A 22,188-nucleotide genomic window follows, 5' to 3' on the forward strand; every position below is an offset into this window, starting at 1 on the left:
CTCCCTGGTCTCAGAAATACCATTGTATTTCCTGTTTTGAGTCCCATTAGAGGCACTGGTCCATTTCAATGGTGGACTTAGTGCAGCACACAACCAGTCCAGCTGAATACTAGATTTGATCAAATTCACAGATATATCTTCAGACTCAATTTGTCAGGGTGACTAATTTGATTACATGTTTTTGGAGTTTGAGCTAAATATACTTATGAGTATACAAAAAACCCAAGCACTTCTTTGTTTAATCTGTCAGGCGTTGCGACTCCCACAAGTCACCTGCCTGGAGACCAAGCCAAACTGCACTTGAGAGTTTTATTCACTGATGTGTTCAACAAAAGCATTTACTTACTGCATTATTTTATAATTGGAAAAGGCAGCTATTTCAATCTCAAATTTAAATTGCTGATAAACCTTTCTAAATTTTATACCTTACAAGGTCAAAAAAGGAGGCCAATTGTCCCATACATATCAGGTTTGAAATTATGCTTGACATCACAAACTTTCATCCCACCCCATTTTGTTATACTATTCTAACAGATTTACCCAGATTACTCTCAAATCCCACCATTCTTTTCCACTCAACTGCTCACAGTGGCAGCAAATTCCACATTCTCACCTCTTACACAATGAAACTCTCTTTACCAGTTTGCTTTGGATTTATTATTGGCTAGGATTCCTAGATTTCACCCTGCTTGCAAGGAGAAATATCTTCTTTATATTTATTTAGTTCCTTGCTAACAACACAAATAAATCATGTAATAGTGTTTTCTGCAGAAAAGGACGCTAGCCCTTCCTGATAAGTATAACTTCTCATTAAACGTGTCACTCTAATAAATCTCTTTGTACTTTCGCCAATGTCTCTACATCATGTCTTATAACACAGCACTCTTAGTGTGGTCTAAACAACACGCTATATAAACTTAACAGAGTCTTGTTGATTTACAGTCATATAACTCCAGTAGCTCTTTTCTTTGCCATTACTTGTGAGTTTTTGTATGCAACAATTTGTGGCCCTTCCAGATTACTCATGTTACTTTTCTGCAGAATACCAATTCTTTTATATTCATGAGTACCTTAACTTTGCCATCTCCAGAAAAGGAGGACGTCAGGAAGGGTTCCTCCACTGAGTCAATGAGGGTGGCAAGTCAGAAATGGGAAGAGAACAATCACTCTATTGGTAGTATTCTATAAACACCCAATAGTAACCGAGACACTGAGGAGCAGATCGATAGGCAGATCTGGGGAAGGTGCAGAAATAAGGGGCTGTTGTGATGGGCGACTTCAACTTCCCCAATATTGACTGTTTGGCATCTCTTTAGCACAAGAGGGTTAGATGGGGCAGATTTGTTGGGTGTGTCCAGGAATGGTTCCTAACACAATATGTTGGCAAACTGACTGGAGGAGAGGCTAGTCTAGGTCTAGTACGGGGCAATGAACCTGGTCAGATGTCAGATCTCTCAGTGGGGGAGACAGTTACCACAACTACTTAACCTTTACCATAACCTTGGAAAGGGATAGGGATAGAAGGTATGGTAAAGTATTTAATTGGGTGATGGTATTAGGCAGGAACTTGGGAGCATAGATTGGAAACAGAATCAAAATCAGGTTTAATATCACCAGCATATGTTGTGAAATTTGTTACAATGCAATACATGATAATAGAGAGAATAAAGAAAACTCTGAATTAGAGTTTTTATATATATATACACATATACACACACGCACAAGGACTCTTGAGTGTGTGCATTCAGGCTCCTGTACCTCCTTCCTGATGGTAGCAATGCCTGGGTGGTGGGGGTCCTTAATGATGGACACTGCCTTTTTGAGGCACTGCTCCTTGAAGCTGTCCTGGAGACTATACAGACTATGAAGGCTAGTGCCCATGATGGAGTAGACTAAATTTACAACTCCCTGCAGCTTACTTTGATCCTGTGCAGCAGCAATCCCTCCCCCACCCCCACCACACACAATACCAAATGGTATTGCTGCCAGTTAGAATGCTCCTCATAGTACAAGGTACAGGTGTACCCAGTGAAATGTATTAAGGAAATGTGGAGGTTCATTAGGGAGCACTTGCATGGGGCTCCGGATAGGTTTCTCCTATGGGTGACTAGAGTCAGGATAGGACTGATTAATGACAATTCAATATCCAGAGTTGGAGTTTTCAGCTAAAACAGAGAAGAAGAGCAATTTTGATAAAGGAAACAATTGCACCTCTGAAAGGACTGATATTGTATAAAACTCAAAAACAAATCGGCAACATGGGATGAACTGAAGAATCAAATAAAGTACTCAGTGCTGCTGGGAATGTTTTATAGGCCCCAAACATTAATATATATTTTAATGCTTTGGTTATCAGTAATTTACTTGCATCATGAATTTCTCAGTTCTCCTAATTGAACCCACACACCAAAAAAAAGCCACTTGTACTATGGGTTATGTAAATAAGAAAAACAGTTAGTGCTAGTAATCTGAATTAAAAGAAGAAATGCTGAATCAGCTAACATTTTTGCAAAGCTAGTGAGAATCCTTCGGATAAATAACCTTAAGACTTGAAGATAACTTTGCTTTCTTTGATGGTGTCTAACTTCTGAGTGCTTGCATGCATGCATGCAACAAGTGGACAACTTGTAAACAACAAGTAAACAACTGATCTTGGTCTTAGGGAGTAAATCTTAACAGGTGACCAATAAGAGAGCATTCTAAAGGGAATTCCCATACTTCAATTAGATTTAGCTTAACTATGAACTTCTCAATAGATGAACTGTGAGTACATGTTTCAAATTGGGTGAAGTCGATTTTATCTTAAATTCACTCTCTGCAAAGATGGAGGAAATAGAATTAATCGGTGCCTTATAAAGATATCTAGAGAGGTACTTGAGAGAGTGTATTTTCCAGCATAGAGTCGATGGACTGAAACAGTTCATGGGTTTGGTTTATCAGATATTGAGAAACCTGCAGTGTGGAATAAGGCAATTAAGAGAAACCAAACATCCAATACTGCAGGAGGATAAAATCAGGAAGGAATTTAGCACAGCAAAAATAGTGCAACGAAAAGTCTTGACCAGTAGAAGTTGCAAAATTCCTATGGTAGCGAGCAAATGATTGAGTAGCTGCAGTCCAGATTTTAGCATCAGTGAAAATTCTGAGGGATAGCATAAATCAAAATTCACAAAGGTTACTCGAGAGTAGTCAGCATAGATCTACTAAAAGAAGCTGGTGTCTAACTCCCATGAAATTCCTATAGGTGGAAACAAGTAGTGTTAATAAGTATAAAACAATTAATATCATAATATCCAAAACTTTCGGCATGATTTTTTGAAAGGATTCCACACAGCAGACCAATCAAGGCGCTAAAAACCTATAGAATGCTCGCAGGGGCAGTATGTTTGATATAACTTCTCAGTAAAGTGGAGTTTTGTGATATAATCCCTCTATAATTTAAAGGATGACATCAACGGACTGAATTTCCTTCTCTTTAAGAAGAGAGCAACTGATTGTCTGGGCATTGATTTGCCTCCATTATGGGCTCTCCATAGGTTTATGGAGTTTCATTTAAACTCACAGGGTTCAATCTTTCATTATACGGGAGATGCATTTTACAGATCACATAACCATCAATTTCACATAACTGTCAAGGCTTATAGAACAGGAACACAAGGCACATAATTGAATTTCTATCCATATAGTTGAAATAAATTCATGCAGATATTTGCATATTTCTTTCTCCACGTCTTTTCTCTTATTAAGTTTCTGTTATACCATTATTGATTTCTTTCATTTCAGTCCAATTGGATTCTGTTTCTAACATTATTTTAATGAAGTCTATTTTTCTTCCGCTACTTTGTTTTCCCCAATTATTCTGTTTTTTAACTGCTTCCTTATCATACCTTTTAAGCCTGTTGTGATGAAGAAAACCATCCTTTGCATCTGTTCATTGTTTATCAGTTACTTTCCCGCAGCTTTCTAACTGCATTAAAATCAGAATCTTTAATGTTATGTCAGCTCATCAATGAGCCTGACTAGCTAAGATTTAGTGACAAACTTTTTTTTTGAGATGTTGGCTCAGTTGCTCAGCATTTAAGATGAGGAAGTAAATTGGCTTTGTGGGAGAAACCAGAGAGCGGTAGTAGATGGTTGCCTTTCTGACTGCAGGCTGTTGGCTAGTGGTGTGCCACAGGGATTGGTGCTGGGTTCATTATTGTTTATCATCTATATCAATGATTTTAATGATAATGCGGTTAACTGGATCAGCAAGTTTGCAGATGACACCACGATTGGGGGCGTAGTGGACAGCGAAGAAGGCTATCATGGCTTGCAGTGGGATCTCGACCAGCTGGAAAAATCGGCTGGAAAAAATGGCGGATGGAATTTAATGCAGACAAGTGTGAGGTGTTGCACATCGGTAAGATCAACCATGGTAGGTCTTACACAGTGAATGCTAGGGCACTGAGGAGTGTGTTAAAACAAAGGGATCTATGGATACAAGTCTATAATTCATTGAAAGTGGCATCACAGGTAGGTAGGGTCATAAAGAAAGCTTTTGGCACATTGGCCTTCATGAATCAAAGTACTGAGTACAGGAGATGGGGTGTTATGCTGAAGTTATATAAGACATTGGTGAGGCCTAATTTGGAGTATTGTGTGCAGTTTTGGTCACCGATCTACAGGAAAGATGTAAATAATTAAGAGGAAGAATGATGGGAAATGGTAGTAATTTTATTATATATCTCTGCTGATATTCAAGAAAGAGCGAATTGAAAAATATTACGGATAATAAAACACAGTTTGAGAAAGAAACCATAAGAAGGCCAACGCAACAAGTTTGTCAGAGAAGGAAAGTCCTTTTTCCCTTTCTAATGGTGGAAGGATGGGTGAGGGCACGTTTTGATCTTGGGTGCCACAGCACAACACATACAGGCAGAGACAGAGCTCAAATTGATGATACATATTGGCTTTTGTGATATAGCACACACCGAGAACTTCTTGGATAGATTACTATACCATCGTAGGCTAAGCAATTGCTTTTTCTGGGGCTAGGGGGAAGATTGAGAGAGGACTAGTCATATCAATGGGATCTGATAATTAGGGATTCTGTGGAAAATGAATGCAGCTCTTTTGGCTGCCAAAAGTGGTTTCATTTAATTAATTAATTTTGAGATACAGCGCAGAATTGGCCCTTCTGGCTCTACGAACCACGCCGCCCAGCAACTCACCAATTTTACCCAAGCCTACTCACAGGACAATTTACAACGACCAATTAACTTACTAATCAGTAAGTCTTTGTGCTGTGGGAGGATACGGGAGCTGCTGGAGGAAACCCACTCATTCCATGGGAAGGATGCACAGATTCATTACAGTGGATGCTGGGGATGAACTCCCGATGCCCTGAGCTGTAATGGCATTGTGTTAACTGCTAAGTTATCATAGTTGCAGCAAACCAGATTAGTAACTATTCTTATTGAAGAGTTAATGCTAATACTTTGATGTGCTAAGTTATAGAGCATGCAGGAAGTACTTTCCAGAGGTACACCGGAGGATGCTCCCAGACCCACGTCTATCAGAATGGTTTCAGTGCAGGGTGGATGTTTACACCATTTCGAACCCCCACTTGCTATAGTCCCATTTTGCTGAACAGGCAGTGTAGGCCACAATTCAAGAAAGGCCTAGATGGAGTGAACGTGGAGAGGATGTTTCCGGTAGTGGGGGAGTCTAGGACCAGGTTCACAATACAAGAGCATCTCTTTGGATGAGGTGGAACTTCTTTAACCGGAGGGTGGTGAATCTGTGGAACTCATTGTCACAGATGGCTGCGGAGGCCAAGTCACTGGGTATATTTAAAGCAGAGGTTGATAGCCTCATGCTGATGTCAAAGGTTATCAGGAGAAGGCAGGAAAATAAGGTTGAGAGGGATAATAAAACAGCCATGATGGAATGGTGGAACAGACTCAAATGGCCAACTGATCTAATTCTGCATCAATGTCTAAGGAAGACAATTGATCAAACAATGTCATGAACTGCCCTAAAATGAGGATAACCTGATTCTTGGCTGGCAGTTACACACATCTTTCTGAACAAATGACTCACGTTAAGCCAACAATAGCCTTTTCAGTTCATAGCAGGCCTTTCATTACCTTCAGAAACTTTTGAAGTTACAGCTGATCCATGAGTTGCATTGTACTTTACAAAGCTCAGCTATCTGACCAAACCCCACACTTTTTTTTCTTGTTGTTCTCATGTTTGTCCACAGAGAAAGGTGGTTAGCTTCCTTGGTCTTCTAAACATGGCATTAGCTATCTGCTTAATCGATCCAAAAATTGCTGACTCATACTGCTTGCGGAAGCTGTCTGTTTGGGAACAAAGTTCAATGTTATAGCTACTTTGCTGAACTTCTGGCACTGCTGCACTTGCATGGGAATTTGATCAGAGGGTTGCAGGAAGCAGGTAGCTGGGTGAGAGGGAAAGGGAATAGGCAGATAGTGCAGAGTACCCCTGTGGCCATTCCTTTTTATAACAAAGTATACTACTTTGGAAACTGTTGGGGGAGGGTGGAATAACCTCAGGGGAAATCAGCAGCGAACAGGTCTCCGGCACTGATTCTGGCTCAGAAGGGAAGTGGGGGAGGGGGGAGAGAGAATTTCAGTAGTGATAGGGGATTCCATGGTTAGAGGAACAGGCTGGAGACGCTGTGGATGCAAAAGAGACACCCAGATAGTATCGTGAACATGAGAAAATCTGCAGATGCAGGAAATCCACAGCAACACACACAAACTCAACAGGCCAGGAAGCATTAACGGAAAAGAGTAAATAGTCGATGTTTCAGGCCGAGGCTCTTCACCGAGACTGGAAAGAAAGAGGAGAAGTCAGAGGAAGAATGTGGGAGGGGGAGGGGAGCAAGGTGGTAGGTGAAAGGTGAAACCAGGAGGGGAGGAGGGTGTGAAGTAAAGAGCTGGGAAGTTTATTGGTGAAAGGGATAAAGGGCTGGAGAAGGGAGATTCTGATAGGAGAGGATAGAAGACCATGGAAGAAGGAGAGGAGCACCAGAGGGTGTTGATGGCCAGGTAAGGAGAAAAGGTGAGAGAAACAGGAATGGGTAATGGTGAAGGAGAGGGGAATGAGGGGAAGTATGAGAAATCAATGTTTATGCCATCAGATTGGAGGCTACCCAGACGGAATACAAGGTGTTACTCCTCCAACCTGAATGTGGCCTCATCATGGCAGTAGAGGAGGCCATGGACTAACATGTTGGAATGGAAATTGGAAGTAGAATTGAAATAGGTGGCTACCAGGAGATCCTGCTTTTCTAGTGGACGGAATGTAGGTGGCAGGTGAAGTGGTCTCCTAATCTATGCCGGGTCTCACCAACATACAGGAGGCCACAGCAGGAGCACTGGATACAGACTTGCAGGTGAAGAGTCGTATCACCTGGAAGGACTGTTTGGTTCCCTGAATGGTAGTGAGGGAGGAGGTGCAGGGGCAGGTGTGGTACTTGTTCTGCTTGCAAGGGTAATGGAGAAAGTGAAGCCCCTTTTCTTGAAGAAGGAGGACATCTCAGTAGTTCTGGAATGAAATGCTTCATCCTGAGAGCGGATGCGGCAGAGACAGAGGAACTGAGGGAAGGGGATGGTATTTTTACAAGTGACAGGGTGGGAAGAGGTATAGTCCAGTTAGCTGTGAGAATCAGTGGGTTTATACATGAATAGACAGACTGTCTGCAGAGACAGAGGCAGAGAGATCAAGAAAGGGGAGGGAGGAGTAAGACATGGACCTGGTAAATTTGAAGGCAGGGTGGAAGTTGGAAGCAAAGTTAATGAAGTCGATGAGCTCAGCATGGGTGCAGGAAGCAGCACCAATGCACCCAGATGGTATGTTGCCTCCCAGGCATCAGGGGTCAGGGACGTCTCAGATTGGATGCACAGCATTCTAAAGGGGAAAGGCAAGTAGCCAGAAGTTGTGGTACATATTGGCAATAATGGTGTAGGTAGCAAAAGGGATGAAGTCCTGAAAGGAGAATATTGGGAGTTAGGTACAAAGCAGAAAAGCACGTCCTCAAGGGTAGTAATCTCTGGATTGCAGCCTGTGCCACAAACCAGGGAGGGTAAGAATAAGATGATTTGGTAGATGAATGTATGGCTGGGGAATTAGTACAGGGGACAGAGTTTCAGATTTTTGGATCATTGGGATCTCTTCTGGGGAAGGTATGACCTTTACAAAAAGAATGAATTATACCTGAGCCCAAAGAGAACCAATATCCTTGTGGGCAGGTTTACTAGAACTGTTCGGAAGAGTTTAAACTAATTTTGCTGGGGCTAGAAACTAGAGTGATAGGGTAGAGGATGGGGAACTTGGTAAACAAGTAAATGTTTTGTGAAGTTTAAAAAGGGATAAGAATTTAATCTGGTAACATGGAAAAAAAATTGGAAAGTGTGATGAATATAGAACTGAATGTGTTATACAATCGGTTCCTCCTGTACCTCATGAAGTGGCCACTGTATATGTATGTTCGTGGTCTGCTGCTGTAGCCCATCCACTTCAAGGTTCAGTATGCTGTGCGTTCAGAGATGCTCTTCAGCAAACCTCTGTTGTAACGCGTGGTTATCTGAGTTACAGTCATCTTCCTGTCAGCACAAACCAGTCTGCCCATTCTCCTCTGACCGCTCTCATTAAAAAGCCATTTGTTTGCCCACAGAACTACCATTGACTGGATTTTTAAAATTTGTTTTTCACACCAATCTCTGTAAAGTCTAGAGATTGTGTGCATGAAAATCCCAGAAGATCAGCAGGTTCTGAGATACTCAAACCACCCCATCCGACACCAATAATCAATCCATGGTCAAAGTCACTCTGTTCACATTTCTTCCCCATTCCGATGTTTGGTCAACAAATGAACTTCTTAACCATACCTGAATGCTTCTATGCATTGAGTTATTGCCACAATCTGCATTATCCAGGTGTACCTATTGAAGTGGCCACTGAGTGTATTTGAATGCCCACAGTATACAGAAAAAAAGTAAATGATCTTGTAGCACAGATTAGTATCCTTCCCAATCCCACTCTCCTGCCTTCTCTTCATAACTTCTGACACCTTTACTAAGCAAACCTCCACTTTAAATATACCCAATGACTAGGCTTCCACAGCAGCATGTGGCAATAAATTCCACAGATACACTGCCCTCCAACTAAATAAATTTCCATTATAAAGAGACATCCTTCTTTTCAGAGGCTGTGTCCTCTAGTCCTAGACTTCCCTACTATAGGGATTCCTCTCCATGTCCACTCTATCTAGGCCTTCCAGAATTCAATAGAGTTCAATGAGATTCCTCCTCTATTCTTTTAAACACCAGCAAGTAAAGGGTCCAGAGTCATCAGATGCTGCTCCTGCGTTAACCCTTTCGTTCCCAGGGTCATTCTTGTGAACCTCCTCTGGACCTCTCCAACGCTAGCACATCCTTTCTTAGATAAGGGATCAAAAACTGCTCACAATACTCCACATGTGGTCTGACCAACACTTTATAAAACTTCAGCATTATATCGTTGCTTTTATAGTCACTTCAGACAAATCTGTTGGAATTCTTTGAGGAAATTATGGCGCAGGATAGACAAAGGAGAATTAGTGCATATGGTACTTGGATCTTGACAAAATACTGCACATGAAGCTGAAAAACAAGCTAAGAGCAATGGTATTACAGGAAAAATACAGCACAGGTGGAAGATTGGCTAACTGGCAGGAGGCAAAGAATGGGCATAAAGGGGGCCTTTTCTGATTTGCTGCCGATGACTCGCGGTGTTCCACAGGGGTCGGTGATGGGACTGCTTTTTTCACATAATATCTCAATGATTTGAATGACAGAATTGATGGCTTTGTGGCCTAGTTTGTGGATGATACGAAGACAGATGGAGAGGTAGGTAGTGTTGATTAAGCAGGGAGTCTACGGAAGGATTTAGACAGATTAGGGGAATGTGCAAAGAAGTGGTAGATGGAATATAGCTTAGGGAAGTGTATGGTCTTGCACATTGGCAGAAGGAATAAAAGTAAAGACAAATGAAGAGAAAATACAGTACAAAAATATCAGAGGTGCAAAGTGACTTGGGGGTCCTTGTGCAGGATTCCCTAAAGCTTAACTTGTTGGTTGAGTTGGTGTTACGGAAGGCAAATACAACGTTTGCATTAATTTCAAGAGGACTAGAATATAACTCTGGTTCCCATCCTCCTGCCAAATTAATTTAAACCCTTCTGAACAACTCTAGCCAACTTGCCCACAAGGATATTGGACACCTATTGTTCGGGTGTAACCTGTCCTTTTTGTACAAGGCCATATCTTTCCCAGAAGCGATCCCAATGATCCATAAATCTGAAACCCTGCCCCCTGCTCCAGTTCCTCAGCCATGCATACACCTGCCTAATCATTCTATTCCTACACTCACGGGCACATGGCACAGGCTCCTTAAAATCTTTCTTCAGCTCCTCATTTTGTCTATCTATGACATTGGTACCAATACGTACTAAGGCTTCTGGCTGCTTACCCTCGCCATGGACCTGATCCAAAACATCCCTGATCCTGGCACCAGGGAGGCAACATACCATGCGGGTGTCTGTATTGCAGCCACAGAACGTCGACTCTGTTCCTCTGTCTAGGGAATCTCCTATCAATGCTGAAGTCCTCTTTACCTCTCTGCTCTTCTGAGCCACAGCACCAGACCCAGTGCCAGAGACCTGGTCACTGTGGCTCCCCCTGATAGCTCATCCTCCTCAATAGGGGTACTCTGCACTAACTGTGCATTTCCTCTCCTTCTCCTGACAGCCACCCAGTTACCTGTCTCCTGCAATCTAGGGGTGACTACCTTCTTGTAGCTCCTGCCTATCACCTCCTCATTTATCCATTCCAATTGAAGGTCATTGAGTTGCAGTTCCAGTTCCTTAACACATTCTCTCAGGAGCTGTGTTTATCAGGGGAGACTGGAGGTCTCCCAGACTTCCCACCTCCCACACACAGTACAAAACACTAACCCTGGAGCCATTCTCACTAAACTGCTATGCTCTGGCAGATAAGGATACACAAATAAGAACAGAAAGAGAATAACTTACAAGATACTTTACCTCAGCCCAGCCTGATGAGCCAAAACCACTCTAAATACCAGCACACTCAAAAGAACAGCCACTCTGCTTGCACTTGTGCTATTTCTATCGGCCCTTTCTAATGAACCCCTCTTGCTGACTGGTCGCTCTACAACTCAGAAAAACTGCCGTGAAGCTCTGCCTTTAAAATCTCAATTGCCGTCCTGATTGAAATCGAGCTCTCTTTACACACTCGCTGACAATGATTGTCCTTCTCAGATGTGCCGGCGTTGGGGGGGGGGGGGGGGGGGCAGCCAGAGGACGCTCGCAAGAATGGTTCTGGGAATGAAGGGGTTAATGTAGAGCCTGTGGACGAGGGCACAGTTTCAGAGTAGAAGGACATCCCTTTAGAACAGAGATAAGGGGGGAATTTCTTTCACCAGACTGCGGTGAATCTGTGGAATTCACTGCTACATATGGCTGTGGAGGCCAAGTCACTGTGTATATTTAAAGCAGAAGTTGACAGGCTCTTGATTAGTAAGGACATTAAAGGTTATGTGGAAAAGTCAGAATAATGGGGTTGAGAAGGATAATAATAAAGCAGTCATGACTGAATGGCGCAGTTGTCTCGATGGGCCGAATGGCCTAACTCTGCTTCTATGTCTTATGGCCTGATAATTTCGAGAATTATTCTGCAACTCTGGACATGATTCCAGGCTTTAGTTGTTGTACGAGGGAACTACCTGGAGCAGAACTGGTAAGTAGTCGGAGCTCTCCTCATGCAATACAACCACGCTATCCTGGCATTTGACCTTTCCATCACAACCGCCTCCAAACATCTGGAAATATTCCCCATGGTCGTGATCACTGTGAATGGGCACAGTGATGACTAATTGCAAAGCTACTCTATAAAGAGAGGATTGTCTACAAAGCTCATCAAACATCAAAAACACAAAGAAAGGCATTAAATCAGGAACATGCATGCACAGTTGCTAAGTGCATCACAGTGCTTGCTGCACAATTAGCATTAAGAAATACTTAGCAAGAAGGTCATTAGAATGGAACCACTTTTTGTACAATAAAGTGACATAAATTGCAGCATATAGAAGGAGATAATTTGTGTGACTCAGGTAAATTGTTAAAAAAAAAATCCAAAAAGCATAGCTCAACAGTTGCAAAGCTAAACTTATCTCAGGGAGTTTAGGGACTGCAGGAACAACAGAGAGGGGTGTGACAGGCTGTGGCATTGTTAGATTCACCTGTTTTTTCCACATTCTAATGTTCTACAAGTAGTTAATAGGGATTAATATCATTATGAAAATGAGCTGCATGGATTTGATAGGATCATTACTCTGGTTTTCAAAAATATCACTGGGTGGATATCCCTTACTTTAGGATTTTCCACATTGCAAGTGACAAATAAACTGGCTGCTAAATAGCACAGATGATGTACATAAGACTGCTTAATTCATGTTGATGCTACTATATTTCTGTGTTATATTGACTATTCTGTTCTACATAGTATTTATTATAAATTGCTATAATTGCACATTGCACATTTGAGCAGAGACGTAAAGTAAAGATTTTTATTCCTCATCTATATGAAGGATGTAAGTATTAAAGTCAATTCAATTCAATAATTGCTTCTGGATCAGGTAACACCATGGCTAAATACTTCTCAATCTCTTCCACCATCTATTTTCATCACATTACTACTGACTGATGTTCTTTTCCATAATACATCATGGAGATGGTTTATCAAACATTAACCATACTGGAAATCTTGTCTTTCTGAAAATCTTCAAGACCTTGGAGCATGTTTAACCCTGCCATCAATGAATATTCTTGAACAGAAGTGCAATTGTTGAATGTTCATCTCCATTCATCACCCTCTCAAAACTGAGCAGGTGGTCTCGAGTTGGACGTTGGCAGCACACAAACTTGGACAAATAAGTAGCACATAGCATTATGCTGGGAAATACTTATCTCAGTCAGGAAATTCACAGCCTCTAAACTTTGACTTCCAACAGTATGACAGTTGAATTTCCCTGTTATAAATGTCTGTAATTATTAACTCAACATGGAATTCAACAATTTCTGATTGAGCTTTTACTTCACTTGCGCAGCATCCCCCCTCTACTTCTCTTTCAGCAAGTTCAGATTTTATTCATTGTCTATTTACTTCTCTCTCAAATATATCTGTTGTTATTCAATAGCCTTTATCACCCTCTTTCAGCCAGCACTGGTTCACCTTTCTTGCTATCCAGTTTTTGCTCTCTCTACCCTGTCCACATTCTCTGCAACTTTAAAGATGTTTTATTTCTAACTTTTCCTAGTTCTGATGAAGGGGCACTGACAAGTGTTTCTCTCTCCACAGAAGTTGACTGACAAATTGAGTACTTCTAACATTTTCTATTTTCTATTTTATTTCAGGCTGTCCTTTGAATCAAGCTCTTTAAAAGACCTCTCATGCAAAAATAGTAGTGAATTAGTGTTTATGGGTTCAATGTCCATTCAGAAATCTGATGATAGAGGAGAAGGAGATGTTCCTGAATTGTTGAGTGTTTGTCTTCAGGTTCCTGTACCTTCTCCCTGATGGTAATGATGAGAAGAGGACATGTCCCAGGTGTTGGGGGTCCTTAAAGATGGATGCTCCCTTTTTAAGGCATCACTCCTTCAAGATGTCCCGCATGCTGGGGAGGCTAGTGTCCATGATAGAGCTGACTGAGTTTACAACTCTCTGCAGCTTATTTCGATCCTGTGCAGTGCCCCTCCTCATACCAGATAGTGATGCAGCAGGTTAGGATGTTCTCCACAGTTAGATATTCTGTATTTTTCTCTTTTCTTGTTACTATCTCCATATGATTAGGTATAACATGATCTGTCTGGTTGCACGCAAAAATGAGAAACAAACGTTTTTCACTGCATCACACAAAAAATGCTGGAGGAATGCTATGGAGAAAAGTACAGTTGACGTTTTGGGCCAAGAGCCTTTGATAGGACTGGAAAAAAAAGACGAGGAGTAGATTTAAAAGGTGGGGGGAGGGAAGAGAGAAACCCAAGGTGATAGGTGAAACCGGGAGGGGGAGGGATGAAGTAAAGAGCTGGGAAGTTGATTGGTAAAAGAGATACAGGTCTGGAGAAGGGGGAATCTAATAGGAGAGGACAGAAGGCCACGGAAGAAAGAAAAGGAGGGAGGAGCACCAGAGGGAATTGATGGGTAGGCAAAGAGATAAGGCAAGCGAGGGAAAAGGGGATGGGGAATGGTGAAAGGGGGAAGGGCATTACTGGAAGTTCAATAAATCAATGTTCATGCCGTGAGGTTGAAGCCTACCCAGGTGGAAGGTAAGGTGTTGTTCCTCCAACCTGAGAGTAAGCTGTTGTTCCTCCAACCTGAGGGAAGCATTGTTTGGGGCCCTGAATGGTAGTGAGGGAGGAGGTGTAGGGTCAGCACTTGTTCCGCTTGCAAGGCTAAGTGCCAGGAGGGAGATCAGTGGGGAGGGACGAATGGACAAGGGAGTTGCGTAGGGAGCGATCCCTGGGGAAAGCAGAAAGGTGGGGGTGGGCAGGGAAAGATGTGCTTGGTGGTGGTATCCCGTTGAAGATGGCGGAAGTTCTGGAGAATTTTTTGTGCTGGATACAGGGGCTGGTGGGGTGGTAGGTGAGGATAAGAGGAACCCCATCCCTGGTAAGGAGGCAGAAGGATGGGTAAGAGCAGGTGTGCGTGAAATGGAAGAGATGCAACTGAGGACAGTGTTGATGGTGGAGGAAGGGAAGCTCTTTTCTTTGAAAAAGGAGGCCATCTCCTTCATTCTGGAATGAAAAGCCTCATCCTGAGAGCAGATGCGGTGGAGACAGAGGAATTGAGGGAATGGGATGGCATTTTTACAAGTAAGAGGGTGGGAAAAGGTATATCCATGCCTTTGTGAGAGTCCTTTCATGGCACCAAACAGTCCTTCCAGGTGAGATGATACTTCACCCATGAGCCTGTTGGGGTCATATACTGTGTCCGGTGCTCCCAGTATGGCCTCTTATATATCGCTGAGCATCTATGCTCTGTCTGCCAGAAAAAGCGGGATGTCCCAGTGTCCACCCATTTTAATACCACTTCCCATTCCTATTCCGGTATGTCAATCCATGGCCTCCCCTACTGTCGAGATGAGGCCACTCTCAGGTTGGAGGAACAACACCTTATACTCCGTCTGAATAGCCTCCAACCTCATGGCATGAATATCAATTTCCTGAACTTCCAGTAATGTCCACTTCCACTCACCATTCTCCATCCCCTTTTCCCTCTCTCGCCTTGCCTGCCCATTGTCTCCCTCTGGTGCTCCTCCTCCCTTTCCTTTCTTCCATAGGCTTCTGCCCTCTCCTATCAGATTCCCCCTTCTCCAGCCCTGCATCTCTTTCACCAACTTCCCAACTCTCTACTTTACCTCTCCTCCTCCTGGTTTCACCTATCACCTTCTGCTTTTTTTCTCTCTCTCCTACCCCTACCTTTTAAATCTATTCCTCATCCTTTGTTCCTCCAGTCCAGCTGAAGGGTCTCAGCCCCTAACATCGACTGTACTTTTTTCCATAGATGCTGCCAGGCCTGCTAAGTTCCTCCAGCATTTTGTGTGTGTTGCTAGGATTTCCAGCATCTGCAGATTTTTTCTTGCTTTTCACTGTACCTCATACTTGTGGCAAAAATAAACCTGTACTAGTCCTAACTATCGTCGTTTGCTTATTGTTCAGGTTGCTTTTGTAATGAGAAGTTCACCTGAAAGGAAATGTATCATGAAGTGACCACATTGTCCATTACGTGTTACAGCATTATCTGCTTTTGCTGTTATGAGAAATACCACGGGAGTTTAAAAAAGATCCACTATGTTATTTTTGAGAATGCTGCAAAATAAACCAGCTTTTTGTCATTGTGCAAGTCCAAGCAAAGTTCAATGGCTGCACACAGTGGAAAACGGAAAAGGAAAAACTCAAGGGTTCACCCACAAAAGAGTAGAATTGAATCACTATCTGATGGCTTGATCTTTGCTCTAAATTAAGGTTAAAATATATTTGGCCTATTTCTACCAGAGAGGTGGTTTAACCATTTCTAATTTGTTTTCTGAAAAAAAGACTTCTGAAATATTAAGTATCTGGGATAGCATCATGAAGGAGGGAAGGTCTGTAGGCAAAGGACAGAAATTTCAAATGGGCTTTTGACTTGAGCAGAATTATAAATGACCAATTTAACAATCTGTGGACATTCAGCAACTAATTTCACACCTTAATGTTGATGACCTCTTGGTGTCCATTTGTTTTTGAACAGAGGCTTTTACAAACTCACACTTGTATTGGAAACTGACTGAAAAGTCATGCTGTCACATTAGGTAGATGTCTTAGTGAATGGGTTAACACTGTAATGATACTTAAACAGAAATCATACCAATTGCAACAAGTACATAATGTTACGTTATTGCTTTGTACGTTTAGAGTATGATTTTAAAAAAGCAGCCCAAAGCATGACATACATGATATCTTGTCTAGTGTAAACATAACTGGCCTTTAGAAGGCTGAAAATATTTGCTTGTTCATGAAGATCAGTTCTGCGCTGAAAGAAGTTTCATTATCATACTCCCAATGCTACACTGCTGCATCAGAAGATAAGGGGCAATGTGTGCTAATTCCTGCAAAAAGGAAGCAAGCAGGAATTGGCAGCATACCCCTGAACTTGAGTTGATATCTCAACTGGCAGGATATGAATAGAAAAATTAGAAAAAACATAACATCAATTGATTCATTTATGGTCAATAAGGGACAGATATATATAAAGGAAATAGTAAAACCATTAAAAGTAAGGGGATTCTCTGAGATCACTGAGCAAAGCAGTTTGGACATTGAATGACAGGGTCATTGTAATACACAAGGACATCAGGCCCATTAATTTTGTGCTGGAGTATTGTAGAGTGAACAGTCAGTTCCGTTCCCCTGCTATTTCCACATTGACTTGCAAATTATTTACCTTCGTATATTAATCCAATTCTCTTTGGAAGCCATAACTAAATGGGCATCTAACACATTATCTGGAAGTGTATTCCAAATTATTACTGCCAGCACACAAAAATAATTCCCTCATGTCATTCCTGGATTCTTCAACAGTTTGTCTGGTTTTGATTGTCCTGCATTATTCTAATGAGTGCAAATTCTCCCTAATATTATATCTTTGTTCACTGTGTATATGTTTATTAAATTTAGCAAAAAACACCTCAGCTCCAGGAAGAACAATCCCAAATTCTTCAGTCAATGTCAAAAACAACATTCATCATTCCTGGAATTATTCCCGTAAATCTTTACTGCACCTTTCTAGCCCTTTGCATTCTGCTAAAGTGTGATGACTGGAGTTGGATATAATACTCTAAACAAAGATCAAACATAATGTCCTGGTTTTTGCACACTGTGAAACCTAGCATCCCATATATTTCATCAACACCTTTTTGAAAATGCTTCAAGACCTTCAAAAATTGGTGCATGGTCATATCTCACTGTTTCCGATTATTTCTGCCTTTTATTCTTCCATAATTTGCACCTCTCTGTGTTTTCTGGAGATCTACTTTTAATCGCACCATTTAATCGCACTTGCATCATGGGGTCATACTTGTGTTTTTGGAAACATTGCCAGAAGTAGGTATCCAAGGCTAGGCCTCATAAAGCATTTGCTTTCCACACTTTTCTCCAAGGCCGCATTTTCTTTTTATGGTTCAAAAAATGCTGGCCAAATTACAAGTGTTTATAGACGCCACTGGTAAACTTTGACATTAACTGGCACTTGCTAAATGCAGACAGGAAATGGAATTGCATTGTATCACCAATACACCTTTTGTTCTTGCATACTTTTTCTGCTGAAGTAATGCATCCTCAAGAGTTATTATTCTTGAGGATAGTTTGACCACCTCATGAACCCCATATCTTCCAATTTCATCAGTTATTCTAGTTTCTATGGATCTGCTACAAATGGTCAAGATTCATTTCAATGGCAGATGTTAGCTTGATGTATTGAATTAACAGCATTCTAAAATTAGAGGAATGAAAATAAACAGGGCTATCCTGACAAAGCAAGAGGCAATTGGGCCCAATTTATACAATTACCCTAAAACTGACATAGGCATGATGGCCCAAATGGTGTTGTTCTTGCAGCTGGGAGGGCAATTTGTTTTATTGTCCTGATATAGATGTTGAAATAGCCATGAAAATATTTATTTTTACAGCTCTAATTGCTGAGGAAAAGAGAAACTTGTTAGTGTGGCTAGCCTTGTGTTTTGAATTCCAGGTATATTTCATTACTTGTAGTTCAAGTGGTTCTTGATGTTGACTCCAGCTATAGCTGGCACTCTGTGGGATATCTGGAATAGTCCTTATTTCAGTCCTCCTTGGACCACCTCACACATTTTGTTATCAATGACAACTTCTTCCTATACTCAAACATAACTCAAAAACTTTATTACTTAATTTCAGTACATACCCTGATTTCATCTTGATGTGGCCTACCTTCTCTTCTCAGACCATTCTGTCTTTGTTTCATGGATTGGTGAATGACAAACCAACTGAAAGAACCCCACAGCGAAATCAACTCTACTTCCTCACACTCTGCTTTTGGTAAGAACTTTATTCTATTCTGCCATTTCCTCCATCACCTTCATTTCACCCACTTGACCCCAGTTTCACTGTAGCAGTAGTTTGTATCAGCTACAGGACGGACCGTAGCAGCACACCAAGACCCTTTAGACAACACCTTCCAACTCACAACAACCACCAGTTAGAAGGACAAGGGCAGAAAAAGCATGAAGCCACTACCAACTGAGTTATTGTTCCTTTTCACCCCTTGTGGCACATCAGGAGGCATTTTTACCATTTCCATAGCATTTTGATTGTTTTTTCCCCCCCCCGAGGCCAAGTTGCTGGCTTGGCCCCCAACCCAGAACAGATGGAAAGCATGCAAGGAACCGGCCGGATTCGAACTCAGGACCATTCGCCTCGAAGTCTGGTTCTGATGCCACTACACCTCCAGCCCGCATACCAAATGAGGGTTGCCCTCTAAACCACATACCATCCTGACACGCTAAAAATATTGCTTGTTCCTTCATTGTTGCTGGGTCAAAATCTTTGATCTAGTAATATTGCGGGTATACCCACATCTCAAAGTCTACCATGGTTCAGGGAGGCAGTTAAACAATACTTTCTCAAAGGCAACTGGGAATGGGCAAATTAATACTGAATCTGTGTATATATACAGTACTGTGCAAAAGTCTTAGCCCTCCTAGATTTTTTACATCAGGGGTTCCCAACCTTTTTCATATCATGGACCCTTATCATTAACCAAGGGGTCCGTGGACCCTAAATTTATATGGTTTCAGATAGCATGGACTCCACAGAGCCCTGATCTCAACATTATCGAGGCTGTCTGGGATTACCCGGGAGACAAAAACAAGCGAGATGGCCAAAGTCTGTCAAAAAGCTGTGCTAAGTTCTCCAAGGTGCTTGGAACAACCTACTAGCTGATTTTCTTATAAAACTGCATGAGAGTGTACCTAAGAGAATTCATGCAGTTTTAAAGGCAAAGGGTAGTGACACAAAACATTGATTTGTTTTAGTTTTTGTTTACTGTGTACTGCTCTTTACAGTAATTTTTTGATATTCATAAACTTTTCATTTCTTTATTTTTGAAAGTACCTTCGCTTTACTGATTTTTTTTTACATGAGCCTAAGACTGTATACACACAAGAAAATATACGTTCTGTTGAAGGGATTTTCCGCAAAGCTATCCTGCAACGTCTTCCATTTTCCTGCACTTTGGCTTCTACTCTACAATAAGTGACCAACAACCCCACGCTTGCATAAAGGTTGGAAGGATGCCTCTCTTCAGTTCACAATTTAGAGAAAGCCACGTGGTAAACAACCAATCTAAAACATTAAAAAATACTTAACCCTTTGGTTGGCTCTTTTTACTAGGAAGTGTGATGTTGTTTATATACCGAAGGGTGATACAGTTCTTATCTGCTCAGCTGCATTCTATTGTATTATAAAATCGTGATTTATGAGATTTTGTATTAGATTGGATACTTTTCAATCTATAGGACACATGAATGTTTAAGACTCCACCCATCAATGTCAGAATCCTATATTCCTAAGATGTAAGATACCACTTCTTCATGAAAGAAAGCAAGGAGCCATCTATTCACTTACCAGAAATACTGCACCAGATATTCGCTGCTTTTCCACAACCTTGGCAGCATCATACAAGTTATTCTGTGGAAAGACAGAATTAGGAAACAGTTAACTTCAAGAACCAACCAGTTAAAATATTACAAAATAAAAACACATTTAATCATAAGGCAAAACTGTGAGGAAACAAATTTACATAATTAACAGATTCACTTTAATTACCACTTCATGGAATGCACATTGTCAGCTAGCGTTTTGCTTCATCTCTATTAAGTTGATCAGTTGTTACAGGACAGCCGCGCAGCCTTACAATACTTCCTGGGTTCTTTGGAATGCCAAGACTATACTTAAATTTTACTCCAGTTTCTTAAATACAACCATCTCAAGATTTTGCAGGCGAACAGGTGCAGTATTGTACAGACACACAGTGTAAAATTACGCCGTGGTTTTAGCGCTCATTTAAGGTCATCGATCTGGAACTCGTTTTGTTTCTTTAAATTGGGAGAAACTTCTGTCTTACCAGTCGTAGGAGCTCTGCAAGTTCCCAACTTCTCCAGTTTTCACACTCTTCCCGAGTCGGCAACTTCGTAGCCATTGGTACCACAGAGAACTCGCCTTAGTGTCCAGCCTGACCTAAACGGCGCGACAACTGATCCCAGTAACCTTTTTTTTCCTGGCATAGGGCGGAAGTTTTCGGTTTAAAGGGTGTGTGAAGGTTCTTCCCCATGGTTTTGTCATCATTGCGTAATTGGTAAATATTTTGCCAGGCTATTGGTAGGAAACGAAGGACGAAAAATTGTCTAGCACGTTACACTTCGTCGCTTAGAATGTCAGTAAAAATAGATTTAACCGACAACAGTCACAGTCACGAGTAGCGGAGAAAGCAAACAAAAATGCAGAAGCTGGAAATTTGAAATAAAAGCAAAAAAAAAATGTTGGCAATGCGTGCATTTTCTCTTATTATGTAAGTCGGACGTACCTCGCAATGAAGCTGGAATTGACAATACTGTTGGCTATGTATTGCAGTGATCAATATTGACGTAATTATTTAGAAAGTAAACTTTTAAGTGATTTTATTTTGTTCCTATATGTATTCTTCAGTGACTCCTTTAATAACTGTTTGAAAAAACACACGTATAATTTAAAATCCAGATTTGTTAGGTGAGCCGGGTGCATTTTCCCCTCACAGGCGGGCCTCAAAACTGAAAGATGTTTATTCAGGCACATTGAACTGTCGGTGTGGAGCAAAGCACACTGGGAAGGGGAAGGAGGTGATCATGAGGTGGACAGGTCTATGCCTGGTGGTGGTGGTGGGGTGCGGGCTGTGTGACGTGGTGTGTAGGGAGAGAAATGGAAATGGTCTGGAATCAGAACAACATCCGATGCAGTGTGTGTGGGTAAGGTAAAATGCAGCCAGAGTGGGTAGGATTAATTCGGCAGATCAGTGCCGTGAGAAAATTTCGTCAGCTGTATGACATTCAGGATTCTAGAGCAGGATCCTAGACCGGATTTTTTAAAAAATCTAAAATATTTTATAATATTACTGTCAAAGAATCATAGCACAGAAACAGAGCCGTTAGTTCACTCATCCTTGTTGACCAGGGTGCTTTCCTGAGCTGGCCTGATTTACCTTCATTTGGAACTGTTGGATCGTGGTGATTTCGTGATCCAGGGGTTCTTCAGAGGTCAAGAATGAGGCATAAAACGCAACCAAATATTCTACCTCCTACCTGTATGCTGATTCATCACCATCTTTGATTCGGCAGACAACGGCATACTCAATAAATCTATAGAATAATACGGTAACTATGACAGGATCAATGAAACACTGCCCAACTAAGTGTTCAGCCAGAGTGAAGAAGACAACAAACTATGCAAATGAAAATATAAATAAATAGCAATAAATAACGAGAACATGAGATGAAGTATCCTTGAAA

The 22,188-nt window shown here is 41.5% G+C and overlaps 2 protein-coding genes across 7 annotated transcripts in view; one reads left to right on the top strand and one right to left on the bottom strand.

The window, feature by feature from the left end:
* Positions 1–20,996, bottom strand: part of blnk (B cell linker) — a 205,634-nt gene extending 184,638 nt beyond the window's left edge. For 2 of the 6 annotated variants that reach the window (XM_063071745.1, XM_063071742.1), the window contains exons 1-2: positions 20,772–20,929; positions 20,273–20,335 (exon numbers count right to left, since the gene is read on the bottom strand). In XM_063071745.1, the coding sequence (XP_062927815.1) occupies positions 20,273–20,325 (53 nt within the window). In that variant the 5' untranslated portion in view covers positions 20,326–20,335; positions 20,772–20,929. Of the gene's footprint in view, positions 1–20,272; positions 20,336–20,771 lie in introns of those variants that run through there. The other 4 variants (XM_063071746.1, XM_063071744.1, XM_063071740.1 and 1 more) reach the window with 3 other exon arrangements.
* dntt (deoxynucleotidyltransferase, terminal) overlaps positions 1–22,188 on the top strand; it is a 329,435-nt gene that overhangs the window by 7,169 nt on the left and 300,078 nt on the right. The window lies entirely within an intron of this gene.

This window comes from Mobula hypostoma, chromosome 19 (assembly GCF_963921235.1).
Source record: "Mobula hypostoma chromosome 19, sMobHyp1.1, whole genome shotgun sequence".
Classification (NCBI taxonomy): Eukaryota; Metazoa; Chordata; class Chondrichthyes; order Myliobatiformes; family Myliobatidae; genus Mobula; species Mobula hypostoma.